The 23,170-nt window shown below is 48.7% G+C and overlaps 2 protein-coding genes across 2 annotated transcripts in view; one reads left to right on the top strand and one right to left on the bottom strand.

Moving 5' to 3' along the window:
- PAG6 (pregnancy-associated glycoprotein 6) overlaps nucleotides 1-23,170 on the top strand; it is a gene marked incomplete at its 5' end in the record, with an annotated part of 75,538 nt that overhangs the window by 34,845 nt on the left and 17,523 nt on the right.
- LOC100522849 (pregnancy-associated glycoprotein 2-like) lies at nucleotides 2,621-11,913 on the bottom strand. Its single transcript, XM_021082953.1, has 9 exons — nucleotides 11,820-11,913; nucleotides 10,580-10,718; nucleotides 9,125-9,242; nucleotides 8,915-9,033; nucleotides 7,502-7,701; nucleotides 6,454-6,567; nucleotides 4,771-4,912; nucleotides 4,585-4,683; nucleotides 2,621-3,258 (listed from the first exon to the last, which is right to left on the bottom strand). The coding sequence occupies exons 1-9, from the start codon at nucleotides 11,870-11,872 to the stop codon at nucleotides 3,103-3,105; spliced, it is 1,140 nt and encodes a 379-aa protein (XP_020938612.1). The 5' UTR covers nucleotides 11,873-11,913; the 3' UTR covers nucleotides 2,621-3,102.

Here is a 23,170-nt window from a genome sequence, read left to right as displayed (position 1 = left end):
CAACGCCAGATCCACTGAGCAAAGGCAGGGATTGAACCCACAACCCCAAGGTTCCTAGTCGGATTTGTTAGTCACTGCGCCATGATGGGAACTCCTATTTTCCATCTTATTTATTCCTCCCTGTTCCTTCTTCCATCAGGGCCTCCCTTCACCTCTAACCCCTGCTGTCCCCAGCCTGGGCATCTGCCTGGGTCTGCAAACATGCCAAACAATGGCAGCTGGAACCAGATGCTTCTCTGGAGGAAACTCAGGAACACCTGAAGTCTTTGTGCACCCAGTACTGCCCTTTACCTGGACAGGCGGCCCTGCCAGCAGAATTAGAGGCCAAGGTAAGGGCCATGCTGGGCCCCTGAAAGGGTGGGGATGGCTCAGGTATCCACATGGTCTGTCACCCAGAAGTGAGACTGGAAAAACACTACAGAGGTTGGGTGGCAGAGAGCTGGTGACTAGGGGTTGGGGGACAAGGGAAATTGCAGTTAGCAGGGCTTCAGCAAGAGCCCTTCTTGAGCAGAAGGCCACTGTTAAAGGTCCTTGAGTTGAGAAGAATGGAATCTTTTTTTACTTTGTGGCCTGGCCCTTGGTATGTGGAGGGGCCAGGGAATGAATCCCAGCCACAGCAGTGAACCTAGCCGAAACACCAATCCTTAACCACTAGGCCACCTGGGAACTCCTAGCATCTATTTTTTTTTTTTTTACCACTTACTATCCCTCTTAGAAGGTGGCAGAGTTGCTGCAGTAATCACAACCTGCTCCTAAATCTGGAACATCCCTGTGTCACATCCTTTGGAGCCACTTAGCCCCAGGTACAGAGCTGTGGTTCTGGAGGAAACTGTTAATGAGATGCTGCCTGGCAGGGCCATGCGACCAAGTAAGCCAATTGTAGTACCCCAAGACCCCTCCACGATGGCTGGCCTGGGTTGGAAACATGACCTCAGGTGGACCAATCAGAGCATCCCTGGTACCCTGATCTTTTCTGAGCTTCTTTCACTAGGGGGTGAGATGTCTTAGGGATATAAAACCCAGGGGCAGAAATAGATCAACTGAACAGACCGATCACGAGAAATGAAATTGAATATGCCATAAAAACACTCCCTACAAATAAAAGTCCAAGACCAGATGGCTTCACAGGTGAATTCTACCAAACATACAAAGAGGAACTTATACCCATCCTCCTTAAACATTTTCAAAAGGTTGAAGAAGAAGGAACCCTCCCAAATTCATTCTATGATGCCGCCATCACCCTAATCCCAAAACCAGACAAAGATACCACCAAAAAAGAAAACCGTAGGCCAATATCCTTGATGAACATAGACGCAAAAAATATCAACAAAATTTTAGCCAACCGAATCCAACAACACATCAAAAAGATCATACATAGAACACACCTGCACACCATCTACAAAAATAAACTCTAAATGGCTTAAAGACTTAAACATCAGACAAGACACCATCAAACTCCTAGAAGAGAACATAGGCGAAACCTTCTCTGACATTAACCTTACAAATGTTTTCTCAGGTCAGTCTCCCAAAGCAACAGAAATAAAAGCAAAAATAAACCAATGGGACCTAATCAAACTGACAGGCTTTTGCACAGCAAAGGAAACCACAAAGAAACCAAAAAGACAACTTACAGCTAAAACATACAAACAACTTCTACAACTCAACCGCAAAAAAGCCAACAACCCAATGGAGAAAATGGGCAAAAGACCTGAACAGACATTTCTCCAAGGAAGATGTACAGATGAGCAACAAGCACATGATAAAATGCTCAACAGCCCTGATTGTTAGAGAAATGCAAATCAAAACTACCACGAGATACCACCTCACACCAGTCAGAATGGCCATCATTCATAAGTCCACAAATAACAAGTGCTGGAGGGGGTGTGGAGAAAAGGGAACCCTCCTGCGCTGTTGGTGGGAATGTAAGCTGGTACAACCACTATGGAGATGAGTATGGAGGTACCTTAGAAAACTATACATAGATCTACCATATGAGCCAGCAATCCCACTCATGGGCATATATCCGGACAAAACTTTTCCTTAAAAAAGACACATGCCACTGCATGTTCATTGTAGCTCTATTCACAAAAGCCGAGACATGCAAACAACCCAAACGTCCGTCGACAGATGATTGGATTAGGAAGCTGTGGTATAAATACACCATGGAATGCTACTCAGCCATAGAAAAGAACGAACTAATGCCATGTGCAGCAACATGGATGGAACTGGAGACTCTCATCCTGAGTGAAGTAAGTCAGAAAGAGAAAGACAAACGCCATATGATATCACTCATGTCTGGAATCGAATATATGGCACAAAGGAAGCTTTCCACAGGAAAGAGACTCATGGACTTGGAGAATAGCCTTGTGGTTGCCTGGGGGGAGGGGGAGGGAGTGGGATGGATTGGGAGCTTGGGGTTAATAGATGCAGACAATTGCCTTTGGAATGGACAAGCAATGGGATCCTGCTGTGTCGCACTGGCAACTCTTGCCTAGTCACTTCTGATGGAGCATGGTAATGGGCGAAAAAAGAATGGATATGTGTATGTGTAACTGGGTCACCATGCTGTACAGTAGGGAAAAAAAAGGTAAAAATAAAATAAAATAAAACACTGGGGCAGGAAGCTTCGGAGTCTTTCATTTCGTGTAGAGGCCTGAGGGCAGAAAGCTGTCCAGTTAAGAGACTCGATCAAAGATGAGAGAAGGGAAAGAGCAGGGAAGAGAGTAAGCTGAGTCTGATTTATTGGGTCCAGTCACTGAGATCTTTGGATCTGCTCTGGTTCCTGCATCCCCAGTCCCCAGTATCCTTCCAAGAAGTCTGCCCTTCCATTGGCAATCTCATGGAGGTGGGCTCCTCTCACTTGTGGTTCAGACGAGGTTGTCCAGGCCTGCAGGATTACCAGGAATCGCCCAGACTCCAAGAGAGGCACTGGTTGGTATCAGCACCATTGCAAAGGCAATCCTTTATTCTTTACTGAGAACTGGGCTTTGCAGAACATTGAACCCCGTTCAAGCCGCCCTCCTTGGGCGGGAATGCCCTAGGTGTGAGGGAATGTGTGTTTGGGGAGGTGGGCCTGGTTGTTTCTGGAAGCAGCCCCAGCATTTATGCGGCCCGAGCCAGGCCAATCCTGTTCTGTCCTCGATCGAACACGGTGAAGTACACCTTTAAGAAGACATCACCCAGGATCCAGGTCTGGCTCTTGGTCAGAGTATCCGCCATCGCCTCAAAGGTGCTGTAGCAGAGGATATCATTAGCATCCTGGGAGGAGGAAAGACACAGCCATGAGCCTGAGCCCGAGCACTCACCCTGCTGCTGCCCAACCTCTGTATCCAGATCTGCAGCTTCTGGGTTTCATCCCCCGCCTTAGGTGAGAGCTGAGTGGCTCTCTGAGCAGCTGTGGAAGTGGGGTGTCCATCCAAGAACCAGGCAGACTGTAGCCCCCCTCCCCCCCTCCCTGCTGTTTCTTTCCTTCTGCCCCAGGCTGGCTGTTCTCTCTGCACAGAAGGCCTTTTCTTGCCCCTTTCCCCACAACCTGTTCTTTTTTTTTTTTCTTTTTTAATTTTTGTTGTTGTTGTTGTTGTTGTTGTTGTTGCTATTTCTTGCACAACCTGTTCTTTAAGGCTGCGCTCAGCGCCTCACCCCCCACCCCCACACGGATGGCCTTCTGGATCCCTGCTCAACCTCCTTGGCCACTCCAGGCTGAGTTGGGTCACTTGGCCTGGTGCTCCCTTGTCTCTAGCCCTTGTCATGCTGGGACTTCCCCTGGCATCCCTTGGCACAGCCCCCAGGGGTGCCGTGGGCACGGAGCCCAGTGTCGATTTGCCTCCACCCCAGAGGGGCTTCTCACTCCTCCAAGAGGCTGGGGGTTTAGAATCATTGAAATTCCCTCTCTTCCTCACAGCCTTCTTTGAGCTCCTTCAGCCTCCTCTCAATTCCCATCGGGAGCTGACGTGCATTAACGCTCAAGTCTGAGCCAGGGGCTGTGCAGTCACTGTGTCCCCTTCATGCAGGAGGGCCTCCAAGCCCTGCACAGGGCTGGTCTGGTGTCCCAGCTCCCAGAGCGGGACCTGGGGCTTACGAAGGGCAGGTGCAGCCTAGGACTCGGGAAACCCTCTAATCATCATCCAAACCAGGGCACTTTGGAGATGGGCAGGGAGACTGTGAACCACTCTGGCGGGACAACACACTGGCAGTGTCCTCAGCCACCCCCTTGTCCCTCAGCCTGATGATCACAGGGATTCTGTGTCATCCATCTGTGGGCCCTGGTTGTAGTCATGCTTCATGAGGGCAGATGCCCTTAGTGGTCCCCTCTCCTTGTGCCTGGCACCGTGCCTGCCCGGGGTGGAGTCTCCATCTTTATTTCAGGATGGTGGTTGTCCTAGTCTTCCCTTTGCCTTCAAGAGGCTGGTTTTGTGGGAGGCCCTGGCCCCCTCTCCAGCCAGGGCCACGTGGTGGTGGGTGGTGGGGTGGGAACTGCAGGGGTGCATCTTGGCCTGTAGAGGGCCCCCTCCTCCTGGCATCAAGCAGCGCACTGGTGCCACACACTGCAGATTTAAGAACCAGCCCCCAGGGTTGGCCCCTCACCTTTCGGATGTAGGCATGAGCTGGCACTGGGTAGTCGACATTGTTAATGGTGAAGATGATGTCAGGGTAGGTGTCCCTGGCATTACAATGGACCAGGTACTGTTAGAGGAAGAGGGAGAGAGGTTGGCTCAGCTGATCCTTCCTGGGAGAAGAGCCCCAGAGTGACCCTGTGGCCTGATACTTCACCTCTTCCTGAAGGGGCACTGCGTTCATGAGAGAATGGATTTTGTCCACCTCTGCGTGTGGGCCAAGCAGGTACGTGGTCCCGGTATCCACGATGGCCTGGCAGCCGCGGGGACAACCAAAAATTTGCCCTCTCCAGGTGATCCTGAGAGACAGTGGGACAAAGGGGGCTCCAGGGTCACGCTGAAGTCTCCCACTGCTGCCACTGCCCCCACCCACGACTGTCTCCAGAACAGTCCTCCAGCTCTTGTCCCCACTCTGTTTTCCTTTGCTCTGGTCATTTCACTTTCCTTGATTTCCTTTCAGTTCCTGAATGCACCGGGCTCATTTGTGCCTCAGGGCCTTGGCACATGCTGGTCACCCTGTCTAGAAGGCCTCCATCCCCTTTGGTTGATTTCTCCTCATCATCTGGGTTGCAGCTTCATTGTCACATTTCAGGGAATTCTCCCGCCACCCCCTCCCATCTCCCGACTAGATCATTCTCCACTCTTGGCCTTTCTCTGTACACACTTCCTCATGTCTAGCCTGGAGCAAAGTGGTAATTCATTCTTTGTGGGACTTGTTTCCTGAATGTCCACCTTCCTAGATGCTAGGTCTGTAAGAACAAGGGGTATCCTCAGGGCCCAGCACAGAGCAGATCCACGCCATGGGTTTGTTGAATGAATGAATGAAGACATGAATGAGGGACAACCAGAGCCCTGATTCTGGTGTCTGAGCAATAACGGGTCAACACCCAGAGGGACGGTGGAGATTCTCTGGGGCAGCAGATGCTCAGAGTGGTGGGGAGGGGGACACAGGGTGCCAAGGGAGCGGCTGTCCCCCAGCCCTGCCCCCTGGGCTGGCTCAGGCACTGAGGCTCCTGGGCAGGTGATGACTGAGCGGCCCAGGGGCCTCCAAGGGACAAGGAAGCTCTTGTGTGAGGGGCTCAACTCCTGCCTCTCGTTCTGAGGCCACTCTTGGATCCCAGCTCCCTGGTGGTCTCTGCCATAGCCCCTGTCCCCCTGTGTGCCTGGGATGGGGCTGGGTGGGTCAGGGTCAGGAAGTGTCTCTCTGTCTGATGTGCTTTCCAGTCTCAGGAATGCAGCCAACCTCTGTGCACTGCTGGGTAGCTTCTCCCTAAGGAGACCCGTTTTCCCAGTTTGTCCAGGACGTGTCCTGTTTTCCCACTGGCGATCCTGTGCCCTAATCACCTGCTTGGGCCTGGGTAGCCGAGGACGGTTGGTCATCGTAGCACCAGCCTGCTCAGGCTCGTGGAAGTCTCCCTGATCCTCCTTTCGGGACACTTCAGGGACCTCAACCCATGCTCCCCGCCTGCCTCTCAGCACGGAAGATGCAGTGTCCCTGGTTGCACAAGCATTTCTGGGCCCTTGTCAGGACCCTGGTCAGGAGGCGTGAGTGAATATAAACTCTGAGAGGTGTGCGTGTCTGTCTGTGTATCTCTATGTCTGTGTATGTTCGTGTGTCTGTGTGACTGTGTGTGCCTGCCTGTGTGTCTTTTGTGCCTGTGAGTGTCTACATTTGTCTTTGTGTTTCAGAGCGTTTTTGTGTGTGTGGAGTGTATGTGTATGTGTGTATCTGTGTGTGTGTGTGGTGGTGCATCTGTGAGTGCATGTGTGTGAGCCTGTCCATGTCTGTGTGCATGTGTGGGGACATCCCTCAGGGTGGCCCTCAGAGGGAGGGGCTTACCTGTCCAAGGCGATCTGCCAGTAGTTGGGTTTTGTCAGGGGCACCCACTTGAGCTCTCCTTTATAGAAGCTTCTGTCCACGCCACCAAATATCACTGCACTGCCCTCCTCCTTCCTGTTGAGAAGAGGAGAGGGAGAGGGAGGGCTGAGTGTAGGAGAATAATGGGTGGCTTTTCTCAAATTCGGCCACACACCAGGCACTGTTGAGGGCTGTGTTTATCCACCCCTCACAGGCACTGCTAAGATCCCATTTTACAGATGCAGGAATTGAGGCATGGAGGGTTGAGTACCTGACTGGCTAATGAGTGGCCCAGAAGAGGTTTGAACCTGGGCATCCTGGCCAGGCTCTGAGCACCCACCCTTCCTGGAGGGCCTGGTCCCTTCCCGCAATCAGCCTGCTGACAGAGTCCCTCAGGGGACCCCAGCCTGGAGGGCTGTGGCTTCCACTGGGCCAGCCTGTCAATTTTCAGGAAAGCTGAGACCTGAGGTCACTAAGGGCATGGATCAGGCTCACCCAGGGCCAGGTTCCTGGGCCTGTGACCTGAGCCATCCATGGGCCCCCCGTTCAGCAGGGCCCCGTGCCTCTGCCATCTCTGTCCTGAAACTCAAGCTTTTTCCACAAGGGGTCCCACATGTTCCTTTCGCACTGGCCCCTGCCAGTGCTCTAGCTGCTCCTGGGCTCCTGGTCAAATGTGAGTGAGGAAGAAAGAGTCCCCCCATCCCTGTCCTTCCTTCCTTATCGAATCCGTCAGCGAATCCCGTTCTCTCCTCCTCCCACCTGTATCCTGACCCCTCCACTGCTCCTCCTCCTCCCTCCACCTCTCTGGACCAAGTGCTGCTCTTGGCCCCAGGAGCATGGCGTGTTCCATAAACCTTTATTTACCAAATCCGGGTGCATGGCCAACTGTGGCCTTGAGTCCCATTTGGTTGATCTTATTCTTAACTATCAGTGTCTAGAAACATCTGCATCACATAGTCTAGAATTTTTCATGCAACTGAAAGCGTCGTACGGCTGATGTGGCGAGAGGGCTTGTCTAGCTGAGACTTACGTGCTCAGGTAGAAGGCAAAGACAGGCTCAGAAATTTGCCCTTGCTTCTTTAGGTTGTCGAAGATGGGGGTGGTCCCTTTGAGGGCGAGGCTGGGAAAGCCCAGGCCCAGGAGGCCATCAAAGACTCCATGTTCAAAGGCCTCACCGGTCTCCAACTGGCTCAGGCCAAATACCTGGTTCATGGTCCTGAGACTGCCGATCTGCGGGAGAGGGGGTGTTCCCACGTGGATTTTTAAGCAGGTCTGGGGCTGGACTGGGGTGAAGGGGATAAGAGATGCCATTAGCTTGCAGAGAACTAAGGCCTGCCTGGGCCCTGGCTTGACCATAGGCTGAGCTGGACCAGGATTTGCCTCCATTTGTGCAGGGCTGTGGATTTCAACCCACAGCTGCTCCATCTGCAAACACTGTCTGTAGTTAGTAGACTGGTCTTATGCCCTTGTCCTGGGGGGAGAGTGAGACTCAGGGCAGGATCAAATGGTTCCCACCTGAGGAGAAATGAGTAGAGGGCAGGGTAGCTTTCTCTTTGGCACCCCTGGGATCTGATGGCAGAAAGGGATGGGTTCGTTGCTATGCGTTGTCGATTCTGCATCTACACAGTAAGACAAATGCCCATTGTAAAAGGTAGCTTCAAGGTTCTTATGAAAATTCTGCCGAGAAACATGCGGAGTGTGTGTGTGTATGTGTGTGTGTGTGTGTGAGAGAGCGAGAGCGACAGAGAGAGTGAGAGAGAGACAGTGAGAAAGGGAAAGAGAATACCCTGGCCCTTTGGAGGAGGCTGGCCTTAGTTTTAATTAGATTCTCCAAGACCACCTAGAGTAAGAGTGCACTTAGCAGGTTGCTCCCACATCTTTGGCCCCCTGCCTCCCCTGCCTGAGTGCCTGAAGCCCTGGGCTGCTCCCCAGGGTCCCCAGATCAGTTTTATTCTCTCCCCCGAAAGCCCCACAACAGCTTAGTTCTGACTGGCCAGCCCAGCTTCACCGCTTACCAGATGGGTGGGTGACCTTGGCCAAGGCCCTTGTTCTCTGCACCTCAGTTCCCTAATCTGTACAAAGGAGGTAATGACAGTACCTGCTGCAGGGGAGAGGGGCTGCAGAATTAAACAATGGTCACAGTGGAAGTGCCTGGCACAGTGCCAGGCCTAGTGGGGGAACAGAAATGTGTGTGTTTTACTCCCCCCCTCCCCGCTGCCAGCAAAGTGGCACCTGAGCAGCAAATCCACACGCAAACATTTCTCTGGGTTAGCTCTTCTGAGAGTTTGCATGTCAGCAGGTGCACTTCCTCCCCAGGGCAGGTGGGGGGCGAGCCACTCGGAACTTTGGGAAAGGCAGGCCCTCCCAAGGGATCTGTGTCTGCCTGGGAAGCAGCAGTCCCTTCCAGGGCCAGCCCTGCCTGAGCTTGCAGTTTCCACATTACCCAAACAGTGTCATAGCCAAGGAATCCTGAAATCTTTCCAGAGCCGTATTTCAACTCGAAGTTTTTGCCCGGGAGGCGGAAGGTGCTGGAGTGGGAAGGGTTGAAGGACCTGTGTGTAACTGCAGACAGAGGAGATGAATTTCCATCAGCTTGCTGAGGTCTGAGGAGGGGGTCGGGGGGAGCACAAGGGGGGGCAGGGAGGGCACTCACCACAGGCCTTGCTTTTGCAGTAGACGGAGGGCACCCACAGGTCAGCTGAGCCGGTGTCAAAGACGACGCTGAACTGCTGTGGGGGTGTGCCGATGGTGATGTTGCCCACGTAGGCCATCTATAGGGAGCGGGGAGGGGTGATCAAGGCAGGCCTGGGTGCCCTGGTCACCCTGGTTTCCCAATGTGCCACCAACCTCGAGGTGTCCCATGGCACCTAATATCCCTTGTGCACGGCCCCACCTCACAGCCTGTGCTCAGACCAGTGTCTCATTGGAGCAGCTCTCCAGTGTCCCCCTCAAGGCCCAGCCTGAGCACTTCCTTCTCCTTCCTTCACCCAAACTCAAACCTTGTCCTGTCAACAGCACGCAGTTGGCCCTTTATTGCGACATTCATTTATTCTTTGTCTGTGTCTCAGACTGAGATATGCATTCTTGAGAAAGATAAAGGCCTTTCTCAAAATCAGTAGCCATGGGCGTTCCTGTCGTGGCTCAGCAGTTAACGAACCCGAATAGTATCAATGAGGACACGGGTTCCTTCCCTGGCCTCACTCAGTGGGTTAAGGATCTGGTGTTGCCATGAACTGCAATGTGGGTCTTTAGACACAGCTCGAATCCCCCCGTTCCTGTGGCTGTGGCGTAGGCCAGCAGCTGAACGTCTGACTTGATCCCTAGTCTGGGAACCTCCATATGCCATGGGCGTGGCCCTCAAAAGGCAAAAGAGACAAAAAATAAAAAATAAAATCAGCAATCATAACCATAGGGTATTAAGTTTTTATAGCATCACCCACCGTAGGAGCTCAATAACTTTTACTCGTATCATTTTGGGGTCTACAGAGGCTGGATGGACTTCCACTGTCTGTGGCCTCAAAGTTGCTTTGCAGTTGGCTTTATTGTTTAGTTAGACATGACTCACCCTTCATCTGTAACTAAGTGGCTCCCTTAGTTCAAAAAGAAGAATCTTGGGAGTTCCAGCTGTGGCTCAGCCATGAGGAACCCCCCTAGGATCTGTGAGGATTGGGTTGGATCCCTGGCCCTGCTCAGTGGGTTGAAGAATGGCGTGGCCGTGAGCTGTGGTGTAGGTAGCAGACGTGGCATGAAATGCCTTGCTGTGGCTGTGGTGTAGGCTGGTTGTTGGCAGCTCTAATTCAACTCCTAGCCCGGGAACTTCCATATGCTTCGAGCGCAGTGCTGCCCCGCCCCCCAGTCCCCCAAAATTTCCTCTGGCACAGAAATGGAGGTTTACCTGCCACCGGGTCATCTCTGGGCCCAGTCACCACAGACCAAGAGTTGAGGGTGGGAGTGCCTTCTCCTCTGGGTGTGAGGCGCCAGATCCCCCTGTGGTTCTGCTTCCTGAAGGGGCCCCAGCCCCAACATCCCTCCTGGCCCCTCCAGGGGAACCCCAGGCTTGACCAGAGCACCAGGGGTACCTATGGGGCCTTCATCCCCTTTCACTCACATCCAGGTAGTTCCTCAGCGGGTGACAAGCGATTTTCTGGTTCTGGATCATTTTGTAAGGATGTTCCTTGAGGAAATTTTTCAGCAAGCCTTTTTCTCTGAGGCTTTCTCGGACGGACTTGACCTTCGTGAGAGGGATCCTTTCACGGTGCATTGGGAAAAGGAAAAAAACAAGAGATAGCCAACAGCTGCCCATGTTGTAGAAGGACTGTCACCCTCCATTGTACCGACGCTGTGTATTTTCCAAGCATTGTTATGAGGAGTGTCATCCTGCAAAGACCATGGCAAGGGCCTAGGTTTGAATACAGGTTCTTTCCTGTAATGTTGCAAAAGCCATGGGAGCCCTTGGAGCCTCAGAGCCTCCAGTGGCACCCAGGTTGAATGCAATAGCCCCCGCCCCCTACATAGAATGTTCTGGCTGTTAAGGAAGAGGATGGAAGTCATGTGCCTTATGTGTGGGAAGTCTCCACCATGGTAGCCGATCCCATCGCTATTGTCATCCAAGAGTATCTGCCTCACAGTAGCTCTGGGAGGAGGCAGAAGGGGGATCGTGATCCTCTTTTTAGAGAGAAGGACTTTGAAATGCAGGACAGGGAGTCTGTGACTTGGCTGTGGTCATACTGCTTGTTAGAGGTCGAAAGGCCTAGCAGTAGGCCTCCTGATCTTCCTCCAGGACTCAAGCCGAAGAAAGGGATGAGAGATGGAGCCAGGAGATGGGGAATAAATTGTGCCAATTAAGAGGCTAGCGAATGAGGAAGAATCAGACTTGAAAGGAAAATGAACAAAACCTCCGAGTGTTCTTCATGGGTAGAGTCAGCCAGAGAGTTGGAGAGAAAGAAGAGAGATCCACAGGTGAAGCCCTAGAAACTGATAGACACAGAAATGGAGAGAGAGCCGAGAGAAGACCTAGGAGCAAATGCAGGAGAAATGCTTTCCACGGGACCTCAGTGACAGTTGCACAGGATGTGCACTGAACAAATCCAAGGAGTGCCATTTTTCATATGGGTTGTGATGGGACTGGTGCCCCCAGAGTTGTGCAATTCTGCAGGCCTTCCCCAAGACCCTTGGGCCCCATGGTTCCCATGCAAAGTACTTATCAGTCTGTGAGAGCTGAGGTTTAAGACTGTCAGGAATGATGGCATTCCCTTCTAACCCCAATGTGTGGAGGAATAAGAGGATGCCAGGGCGACAAGAAACCTCCCATAGAGAGAGATGCTGTCAGTTCTAGTCCCCGTACTTACATGACTAAGCAGTCTGAGAGGGCCACCAGCCCAAGGATCACAAGCCACTTCATGCTTCTTTCCTGGGTCCAGGTACTCAGGAAAGAGGGAGTTCTGAGCATGCAGTGGTGGCTGGAAACTCCTAGTTATATATGCTCTGACATGCCTGTATCGTCCCCTCTCGGCCACCAATGGACCTGATAAGAAATACAGACCTCCTGATAAGATCTTAGCCTCCATCGATATCTTTGGCGGTGGACTTGGAAAATTCTCAGAATCCAGAGATTCTCCTTCTATGTCTTCCTTGGGGCTTAACTGCACAACCAAATCAAAGTGCGGGGACTAACAAAGAGCTGGGAAGCTCTTGTGACATGGGAGATGAAACACTGCTAATAATGTGATAAAAATAAGTGCTGGGGGCCATGCTTGACATTACATAGTTTTGTGTGGTCTTGGCAGCCACTATGTGAGGTGTGCCTTTCTGTCCTCTGTTGGAGCAGGGATTGTGAAGAGTTCAAATGGCAAAGTAAAGACTTAAGTGCAGCCTCCTGACATACAAGTGGCTTTAGGTAGGGACCCATGGCACAGATCATGGCACCTGGGATGCACATCCTCTTCAGAAACCAAGGCTAGAGGGAATTACAATGGCCCAGTTTTAATATTGGAAGAAATGGGATGCATGAATTCAAAAGATGTTTGTTTATCCAGCACACATTAATGGAGGACCCTGTGTGCTGGGGTCCGGGTTAGATGCCAGGAAGTCAAAGTTGAGTAAGACACAGGCAGTCCTTGTCTTCAGGGAGCTGGCCGTCTAGGACAGTTCTCAGAAACGCATGGCCCAGGACACAAAGTCAATGAATGGCCTGGTTGGATGGGCACCCTGGGCTGGGGCAGCCCCTACTCAGCTCCAACCAGTGGCTGCCATGCTGGAAAGCAGGCTGGTTGGCCACATTTTCCAGAGAAGTCAGAAGTCTGGATATTTATGTAAAATCCCCTGATTTCAAAAGTTAACTACTAATTTTTTTTTCTCTCTCTTTTTTACCGAAGAAACATACTATGATCCCAACCTCAAGCACCTGTGTGCTGGATTCAGCCTGCCTCTGTGCAGGTTTTCTTTCTGGAGGTGGGAGCCAAGAGGAGACAGAGAGGAGGTTCCATTCATGTTGGTCAAATGGATAAGAGACTAAATGCATCTTAACCATGTGACTTTTCATTCCATTTGTCAAGAAAGACCAGCGGGAATAGATAACCAATGAATATAATAATTCCATCCACTGTTCACTATGTTTTTCTTCTTATTTTAGGGCTGCACCTGCATCCTATGGAAGTTCCCAGGCTAGGGGTGATATTAGAGCTGCAGCTGAGGCTTACACCACAGCCACAGCATTGCCAGCTCTGAGCCTCTTCCTTGACATATGACACAGGTCGTGGCAATACCGGATCTTTTAAGTCCTTGAATGAGGCCTCGGATCTAACTAGCATCCTGATGGATACTAGTCTTGTTCTTAACTTGCTGAGTCACAGCAGAAACTCCACCCTGCACTTGTTATAATTCTCTAATAGGATCCACGCCTTGAAATATTTAGTGTGGAGTTCCCGTCGTGGCTCAGTGATTAACGAATCCGACTAGGAGCCATGAGGTTGCGGGTTCGATCCCTGGCCTCGCTCATTGGGTTAAAGATCTGTCATTGCCGTGAGCTGTGGTGTAGGTTGCAGACACGGCTCAGATCCCGTGTTGCTGTGGCTCTGGCGTAGGCTGGTGGCTATAGTTCCGATTAGACCCCTAGCCTAGGAATCTCCATATGCCACGGGTGCGGGCCAAGAAAAAGGCAAAAAGACAAAAAGAAAAATTTAGTTTGTCAAAACAAACATACAGTGAAATAATCAATTTTTAAATGCCTTATCAATCAAAGAAAACAAACAAACAAAAATAAAGACCATTTTAGGCTTCTGCTCAGCCTGAGATGAACAGGGCTGCTGGTTAAACTGCTATTGCAGCCAAAGCAAAGATAATGGCATTTTGTGGCTGCTTCAGGGCTCCCTGGACTTGGGTGGTCTTGCCTGAGATCTGTCCAGGCGTGTCCATGGGGGAGAACAATGGGAGGCTGACCTGGTCACTAGCTGAGCGACAGAAGATGTGGGGGCCACTGTATCTTCCTCCTCATTTTTGAACAGTGTTAAAATTGAGGTGATTCAGTCCTTTGGAGGGGACCTGACAGTATCTAGCAAGCCACACATGTATGCCCTTTAATTCAGCAATGTTTCCTCTAGGGACCTCTCCCAAAGACACACTGCAAAAATGCAATGAAATATGTGCTAGGTACAAGCTGTTCACTGCAATGTTATTTGTAAAAGCAAAAGCTTATAAACATATCTGAGGTGACCATCCACAGGGGAGGGTCAATTCAGGTATGTAGGGCAGGTGCACAGCTGGTTACAGTGGGGGTGTGGAGAGGAGTGGATGGGTGAGATCTCCAGGGTATACTGTTTAGGGATTTTGTGTTGTTATTATGATTGTTACTAGTGCAAGTGCATTTTTTAAAAGTATTTTTAAAAGTGGAAGTCTAGTTCATTTACAATGTTGTGTTAATTTTAGGGGCACAGCCAAGTGATTCAGTTATACATACATGTATATCTCATTTTTTGGGATTCTTTTCTCTTATCAGTTATTGTAAAGCATTGAGTTCGAATTCCTGTTGTGTCTCAGAGACTTAAGAACCAGACACAGTGCTCATGAGGATGCGGGTTTGATCCCTGTCCTGGATCAGTGGGTTAAGGATCTGACACTGCCGTAAGCTGTGGTGTAGGTCACAGATGTGGCTCGGATCCCACGTTGCTGTGGCTGTGGTGTAGGCCAGCAGCTCTAGCTGTGATTTGACCCCTAGCCTGGGAACTTCCATATGCCGTGGGTGTGGCCATAGAAAGAAAAAAATTGAGAATTCCCTCTACTATATGGTAGGTCTTGTTGGTTATTTTATATATGGTAATTGTTTAGGCCTTAAAGAAAGAGGGCCCAGAACCGTGCTTGAGTTTGTTGCTTTTACATACATATACATGTACATTTTCAATAAGCAACAGTGGAAGAACAAACCAAAATTGAATACAAGTTTAATCTCATGGGGGAGGGGAAGGGATGGAAGTGAGGTTTTTCTTGCTTTCTAGTTTGCCTTTGCAACCATGTTAATGTGTTTCAGAATCAAAAAATAGATAAACTCATCTGTCAAGATTGAGAACCAACTAAAACAAATGAACCTAATTGCATCAAGTTGGTGACATAGCCACATAGAAAAAAATATTAATTCAGTCGTTTTAAAATTCAGAATTTTCACTCTATGTTCAGAGTGAGATATTATCTAAGGACTAAAACAAACAAATAAATACCACCCCCCCAAACTAAAACCAAACCAAACCAAAGCAAACAAACAAACTGGCTAAAGAAATCTGAAACTCTATTCAGTAATCTTAGTGTTGGTGATCTTGCTACAGTTCCCCTGAAAGTGTCATATTTAGGTTATACGTTAAAGCATGTAAGTAATTTTGCTAATGTCATTATGAAGCGAGACTTTCAGTGGAAAAGAGAAAGAAGGTGTACGTGTGAAATAAAAAGCCTCCAATAAAAGTGCCAGCATGGCCGAAGGGTCTAAGGCGCCAGACTCAAGAATTCTCCTCCTAAGTGAAGCAAGTCTCAAAGAGAAAGACAAATACCATGTGAAATCATGGAATCTAAAGAATGGCTAAAGATCTTATCTGCAAACCAGAAAGAGATCATGGACATGGAGAGCAGACCTGTGGTTGCCCTGGGGGAGGAGGGAGGGGGAGGGAGTGGGATGGATGGGGCGTTTGGGGTTGGTGGATGCAAATATTCCCTTTAGAATTGTTAGCAATGGGGTTCTATTGTACAGCCCAGGGAGCTATGTCCAATCTCTTGGGGTAGAACATGATGGAAGAGAGTAGGAGAGAAAGAATGTATATACATGAATGACTGGGTCACTATGCCATGCCTTAGAAATCGACACAAAACTAAGTCAAATATACTGTAAGAAAAAATAAAAATATAATCACGACAATAAAATCGTAATAATTTTGTTAGCTGTTCGTGATTGAATTTCACTGTCATGCTGACAGTTCAGAACCAACATCACATGTAATTATAGTCACAGAATAACAGAATCTTGGCATTTGATTGAACGTAGAAGATCAACTATTGCAGTACGGCTAGTCTCACGGAGGAAGATATACTGAGGTCTGGCAGGGCCATTCCACTTGCTTGTTGGGGATGGAGGGCCCAGCTCTCTGCATCACTCAGCATTACCATTATAGCCGGACAACTCCTGAGCACTTTCTAGGTCTAAGTAATGCGCTAAAGGTACCAACATGATTTCATTTAATTTTCACAGCAGTCTTATGATGTCTGCATGCAACTGCCACGATCTCTATTTCTAACCACGTGAAACTGAGGTTTCTCTGCTCTGGGTAGCAGAGGCTGGGCATGAACACAGGTAACCTAACTCCAGAACCCGAATATGCAACCACGTTGCCTTGTGAATGAGGTTGTATATATGCCTGACTCTGCGTGTACAGAGACAATTATACAAATGGAATGTATGTGTTAAAAACACATATGTGGTAGAGAGTCCATGTAACTGACCAATTTAGAATAAATTTCATTGAGTAGATTAATTTTAAAAGTAAACTGGTAGTAAACATGAATTTGGCCTTTTTTCGCTCTGCCAAGAGAACGAAGTCTTCTTGAAGTGTTACGTTTGACAGCAGGTTATGTGAAGTCCTTTGCCTTGAAGTCATCTGTATCTTCTTTTGAGATCTCTTGTAACTTTGGGAAAAGTATTATCCGCAGTGACCTGTAATTCTATCTGACTAATTTTTTTGGCTGTTTCTTTTTTTTAAAGGTCCATACCTGTGGCACATGGAATTTCCCAGGCCGGGGGTCGAATTGGAGCTGTAGCCGCCATCCTACACCACAGCCACAGCAACGTAGGATCTGAGCCTAGTTTGCGACCCATATCACAGCTCATGGCAATGCCGGATCCCTTAACCCACTGAGCAATGCCAGGATTGAGCCTTCATCCTCATGGATACTAGTCAGGCTTGTTACCACTGAGCCACAGTGGGAACTCCCCCAATTTTTTAAAGATATATATATATTTTTTTTTCCCACTGTACAGCAAGGGGGTCAGGTTATCCTTACATGTATACATTACAATTACATTTTTCCCCCAGCCTTTCTTCTGTTGCAACATGAGTATCTAGACAAAGTTCTCAATGCTATTCAGCAGGATCTCCTTGTAAATCTATTCTAGGTTGTGTCTGATAAGCCCAAGCTCCCGATCCCTCCCACTCCCTCCGCCTCCCATCAGGCAGCCACAGGTCTTTTCTCCAAGTCCATGATTTTCTTTTCTGAGGAGATGTTCATTTGTGCTGGATATTAGATTCCAGTTATAAGTGATATCATATGGTATTTGTCTTTGTCTTTCTGGCTCATTTCACTCAGTATGAGATTCTCTAGCTCCATCCATGTTGCTGCAAATGGCATTCTGTCATTCTTTTTTTATGGCTGAGTAGTATTCCTTTGTGTATATATACCACATCTTCCAAATCCAATCATCTGTCGATGGACATTTGGGTTGTTTCCATGTCGTGGCTATTGTGAATAGTGCTGCAATGAACATGCGGGTGCATGTGTCTCTTTTAAGTAGAGTTTTGTCCGGATAGATGCCCAAGAGTGGGATTGCGGGGTCATGTGGAAGTTCTATGTATAGATTTCTAAGGTATCTCCAAACTGTTCTCCATAGTGGCTGTACCAGTTTACATTCCCACCAACAGTGCAGGAGGGTTCCCTTTTCTCCACACCCCCTCCAGCACTTGTTACTTGTGGATTTATAAAGATTTTTTTTTTGTCTTTTTTTTTTGCTATTTCTTGGGCCGCTCCCGCGGCATATGGAGGTTCCCAGGCTAGGGGTCTCATCAGAGCTGTAGCCACTGGCCTACGCCAGAGCCACAGCAACGCGGGATCCGAGCCGTGTCTGCAACCTACACCACAGCTCACGGCAACGCCGGATCGTTAACCCACCGAGCAAGGTCAGGGACCGAACCCGCAACCTCATGGTTCCTTGTTGGATTCGTTAATCACTGTGCCACGACGGGAACTCCTAAAGATATTTTTTAATGAATTTCCTATAAAATTGTAATTAAAGTTTTTTTGGCTTCAGGAAGCTTTGGGATGCTTCAGAGGGCCCCTGAGTCATCTCAGAGGTGAGGGGGAGAGTTAAATTAATTAGGAAAATAGATGGAGAGCAGTATCAAATGGGTAGAGGTCTCCTCAGATTATGCAGTATGATGTCTCAACAGTAACCAAGTTTCTTTTGTCAACTGCATTGATCACATTTTTTGGTTTGTTTGTTTTAGGGCTGCACTTGTGGCATATGGAAGTTTCCAGGGGCCAAATTGGAGCTACAACTGCCAGCCTATGCCACAGCCACAGCAACACCGTATCTGAGACACACCTGTGACCTATACCACAGCTATGGCAATGCCAGATCATTAACCCGCTGACTGGGGCCAGGGATTGAACCCGTATCCTCATGGATACTGGTCAGGTTCATTTCCACTGAGCCACAGTGGGAACTCCTGTAATCAGATCTTAAATGTGCCTTCTTAAGTCTTATGTCATTATAGGCAGTTAGTGACTTTGCTCTGATGCCTTTGCAAAATACTTTCTCTTCAAGGAGATCTATAGAAAAGATATTTTGAAAAGTACAAGTTCTAGATTTTCAGATCTTAATGCTGAATTGGGCCCCTGCACTGGACTGGTCTATTGAGAGGACTGCTGACCTCACGATCATCTGAAAACAATGCTCACATGAAGGAGAAACTACACTAGGTCGAGACGACGACCACATCAGAAGTAGACAGCTGGTCCAAGATGACTAACACGAGGGTTTATGATTTTTTTCTGGGCCGCACCCGTGGCATATGGAGGTTCCCACGCTAGGGGTTGAATCTGAACTGTAGCCTCTGGCCTACGCCACAGCCACAGCAACACAAGATCTGAGCTGTGTCTGAGACCTGCACCACAGCTCATGGCAATGGTGGATCCTTAACCCACTGAGTGGGGTCAGGGATTGAACCCACATCCTTAGGCATACTAGTTGGGTTTGTTACCTGCTGAGCCATGACAGGAACTCCTGTAATGTTTTCTTGACTTCTTGAACTTTTGCATACGAATCAAATGTTTTTCCATTGGGAGCACCATCCTATGCTAATTTCAAAAGGCAAACCAATTGTTGGGTTTGTGGCCAATTACCTGTGTCTCGTACTTCTGGGTTACCTTGGTGGCGTTCTCCTCTCTAAGACTCTGGCTGAATAACCCTTAGGAAATTTCTTTTATTACTGGGTGGGATTTTCTCACCTGGCCAATTGAAAAGCTCTGACTCTGACCATAAACATAAATTTTCCTTTATGGTCACCCAGACTAGTCAGACCAGTGAGATAAGGCTCAATCCAAAACTGTAACCTCCTGTTTATTAGAAGGGAAACTCCCACAAATGTGGGAAGGATTTCTATGCTCAACACCAGGTTATGGCCACAAGTTTAAGGGCTCCTCTATGTTGGGAACAATTAGATCATAGTAAGGATGATCAGCCTAGCCTTGTAACATTAGGAAATTAGGCTGGGTGCCTTATGAACAATGTCTACATATTATTCCCCTTAGAGATAGTGGCTGGTGTGGAATAGGCTGGGTCAGATGACCAGAGAGTTGCTGGTCACAGCTAATGGAGCTCAGTGACTTTGTAGTAGTAATTTATGGACTTGGCTCCCACCAGGATGGATAGGAGGATGTAGTCTAGGACTCCCTCAGACTCAAGGTCATAGATGTAACAATTTAAAGATGACCCCAACCAATCTACCATTGGTATGAGCCTCATGGGTCAAGTAATCTCATGGGTCAAACAACTTAACAGTTATTTTTGTATTGTCATTGGGATTGGAGCCTGTAATTAGCCACATCAAAGCCTTAAGGAAATTCACTCAACAGATTTTAAATGCTAGTAATCAGGCTATTAGCCTACTGAATTCTGAAGTCCTCTGCTGCTTTGGGTGACCCACTCCGTAGTCTTGACAACATCCCCTTCTAAAAGTGGTTTGGAGCAGGAAGTTCTTGGCTTCAATAATCTTGGCTTACGACTCTATTGCGGCTATTAGCTCTGTGGCTTGTATTTGCCTGTTTGACAAGCTTATTGTTTCTTGTATTACCGAATGCGTGATGGAGTCTCCAAGAAAAATGAGGGCTAGTGAACTTGAAGCAGTTAATCAAAGACATAGTTCTTTACCGGATCAATGATGGTAAGTAACATTGTGGCTCTAGATATGGGGATATGCAGCAAGAGGGAATATTTCCCTGGATCGTAACTGACTAACTGTAATAGGCCTAGGTCAGTAATAGCACGTTGAGTGGTCTATCAGTGAAGTCTCTGACAGACCTGGGGGTGAGCATTCCAGCACCCCGGGACCAAATGGTCATGAAATGCCTCCCAAAACAATGGTTGAGTTTGTGACCATGGGGGAGCCCTGTGAGCTGGAGACTGGCAACTGCCATCTGCCTCTACACAGATTGAATCATGAGCCAGTGCAGCTGCTGACCCTCAACAGCCCCCTGAAAGAGCTCAGGGACGAGATCAGGAGTGAGGTACACTCTGCTCTGGGAAAACTGGCAGAACAGGTCTTCAGAGAGTTTACTATTTTAAGGAGAATATTTTGTGAGCCTCATTCTTGCATTCCTCATATCTAGAAAATCACTAAAATCATTAGGAGTGACGTATGCCTTGACCTTTCAGGAAAATACTGTTAAAAGTGAAAATGGAACCGCTATGGTTCAGACATCCAAAGTAATGCTATGTGGCATTATGACTGTGATTACAGACGAGCCCTTGCATTGCTGAGAACTTGGGTTTTGTGAGCTGTGTCAGACTTGGGATGCCACCAGCCATGCTTAAAGCAATATTTGCTGGCAGCAGGTAGCTCCAATCTTATGGCTTCAAGGCATCCTCTTGTAACTATGAAATTTTTAGACGGTGGAATTGCTTTAGACCAGACATAAGCAGGAAGAGCCCGAGTTTTGGGCTAATTAAACTGAATTCTTCAGTGAATGAGTTCATTTGTGTTTATTTAAGTTCCAATTGGCACTCCTACTTCTTACCGGGCCTGTTGCACCAGGATGGCCTAGGGATTGCGATTTTAGTAATAGAAGACTTGGATTTAGGACTTGGAACTCAGGGACATTTCTAATTTGGTGTCCATTCCCCAAATTGAGGAAGGACTATGCCCCATTTCAGCAGGAAGTAGCCACAGTGGTCATCTCCATGTTCGTGGAAGACTTGGGGAAGGACAGAAGTGGGGCTTTAAAACTAAGTCCCCCTAAAACCAAGTTCCTTTGCCAGGTTCTGGTTAACAGCTCTGTACAAATGAGTATTCCTTTGTCTAACATCTGTTCTCAAGACAGAGGAGTATTGAGGAAAAAGGGGGAATGAAACCAAGCAGGGCCCTGGGGGGCTCCTGGGCAGAGCAGTGCTTCTGTATCTCCCATTTCTTATGTTTAGGGAGTAAGCTTCAGCCTCCCTAACCTTCCCTGAGTTCCAAAGGGCAGGTTCAAAGAGTTGCTAGGCAGGGAAGGGAGGGGATGCAGAGACCAGGGAGGCGCAGTCAAGAGACAAGAGTGCAGCCTTGGGGCAGGGTCCTGGTTCCTCTTCAAGGAATATGTATAACCATATCTTTGAGCCCTTCTGCAGAACTAAAACCTTCAAGAAATGGAAGATGTTCACTGCTTAATGGAGGCTTCTTCACTCTGGGAAGAAGGGGGACCACTGGAACCAGTCCTGGGGCAGCTAAACAATGCAAGCTGGCCTCTCCCCTGATCCCTATCTGGGGCCCTACTTTCCACTCCCCAAGGTATAAAACCACCTAATCTCTCCCAAGAGTGGCACAGTCTTTAAGGCATTAGCCTGCTGTGGCCTACTTTGCCTGGTAAACAATAATAGCTATCCTTTTCTGGAGTTCCCATGGTGGCTTGGTGGAAACGAATCAGACTAGTATCCATGAGGATGCATGTTTGATCCCTGGCCTTGCTCAGTGGGTTAAGGTTCTGGCATTTCCATGATGTGGCTTGGACCCGCATTGCTGTGGCTGTGATGTAGGGCAGAAGCTACAGCTCCGATTCGACCCCTAGCCTGGGAACCTCCTTATGCTCTGGGTGTGGCCCTAAACACACACACACACAGCTATCTTTTTCCTCTTCTCCCCAAACTCTGTCTCTGTGTTTCTATTCATTACCAGTGGACAGAGGCTGAGTTTTGGCCTCAGTGTGGTTATAAAGAAACCAAGTGTGTGTTACAACCTTGTTAAGTATTGTGCTAAATCTTACAGCAAGTCTCTAGACCTTACTCATGTTACATAACTGAGACTTCATACTGGTTGAATAGCGACTCCCCATTTATCCCTCTCCCTGACGACCACAATTTTACTCTCTGCTTCTATGAGTGTGACTTTTTTTTTTTTTGTCCACCCCAAGGCATGTGGAAAACTGGGGAAAGAGCCACAGCAGTTTCCATACCAAATCCTTAAATGCTAAGCCACCAGGGAACTCAGAGTGTGTCTATTTTAGGTAATTCACGGAGGTAGAACCATACTGTATTTGTCCTGTTGTTACTGGCTTATCTCCCTTAGCACAATGTCCTCAATGTTCACCCTTGTTGTCGAAAGTTGGGCGGAGGGATCAGGATGGCCGAGGGGTAAGACATGACCCTCACCTTCTCCAGCAACCACAGAAGAAAACATCTGCATGTGAAACGACTGGCACAGAACATCTACTGACCACTGGAAGAAAAGCTTAAGCCTCCAAGAAGGGCAAGACACATCCAAGCGTATGGGTAGAACAAAAGGAAATGAGAGAAAGAGCGAAGGAGAGAGAGGGAGAGAGGGAGGAAATGAAAAAAAAAAATACAAAGGAATCAGAATGGGATCAGCACTCCTGAGAGGAAGCTGTGAAAGAGGAAAGGAATCCAAGAGCTTGGGGGCCACTTAACTGATGGGGGGATCAGCTGAGAGGGAGGGACCTTAACAGCTGAGAGGAAAGTGCAGCAGTGGGACTAGGAGGGCAAAGCAGAGAGCGAGGTGCATGGACCTTTGGTACCACCGCCCCAGGACACCACATCCTGAGATGCTTGGGTGGGGGCTGGGCACTGAGACTCAGGCTTCAGACGTCAGTTCTTGGGAGAGGACTGGGATTGGCTGTGTGGAGGCAGCCTGAGGGATTAGGGAGCCATGTGGGGAGCCAACATCACTCTGGAAGGAAGGAGGAT

The sequence above is a fragment of the Sus scrofa genome, chromosome 2, assembly GCF_000003025.6.
Source record: "Sus scrofa isolate TJ Tabasco breed Duroc chromosome 2, Sscrofa11.1, whole genome shotgun sequence".
NCBI lineage: Eukaryota > Metazoa > Chordata > Mammalia > Artiodactyla > Suidae > Sus > Sus scrofa.
The sequence above is the reverse complement of the archived record's forward strand: the minus strand, read 5'-3'. Positions and strand labels throughout refer to the sequence as shown.

Excerpts from the sequence above, each read along its gene's own strand:
- LOC100522849 (XM_021082953.1), bottom strand. The coding sequence starts at position 11,872 with ATGAAGTGGCTTGTGATCCTTGGGCTGGTGGCCCTCTCAGACTGCTTA. Across the intron at positions 7,702-8,914 it reads TTGGCTATGACACTGTTTGG|ATCGGCAGTCTCAGGACCAT; the intron begins GTAATGTGGAAA and ends CCTCTCCCGCAG. Across the intron at positions 6,568-7,501 it reads TTTGCCTTCTACCTGAGCAC|GAAGGAGGAGGGCAGTGCAG; the intron begins GTAAGTCTCAGC and ends TCTTCTCAACAG.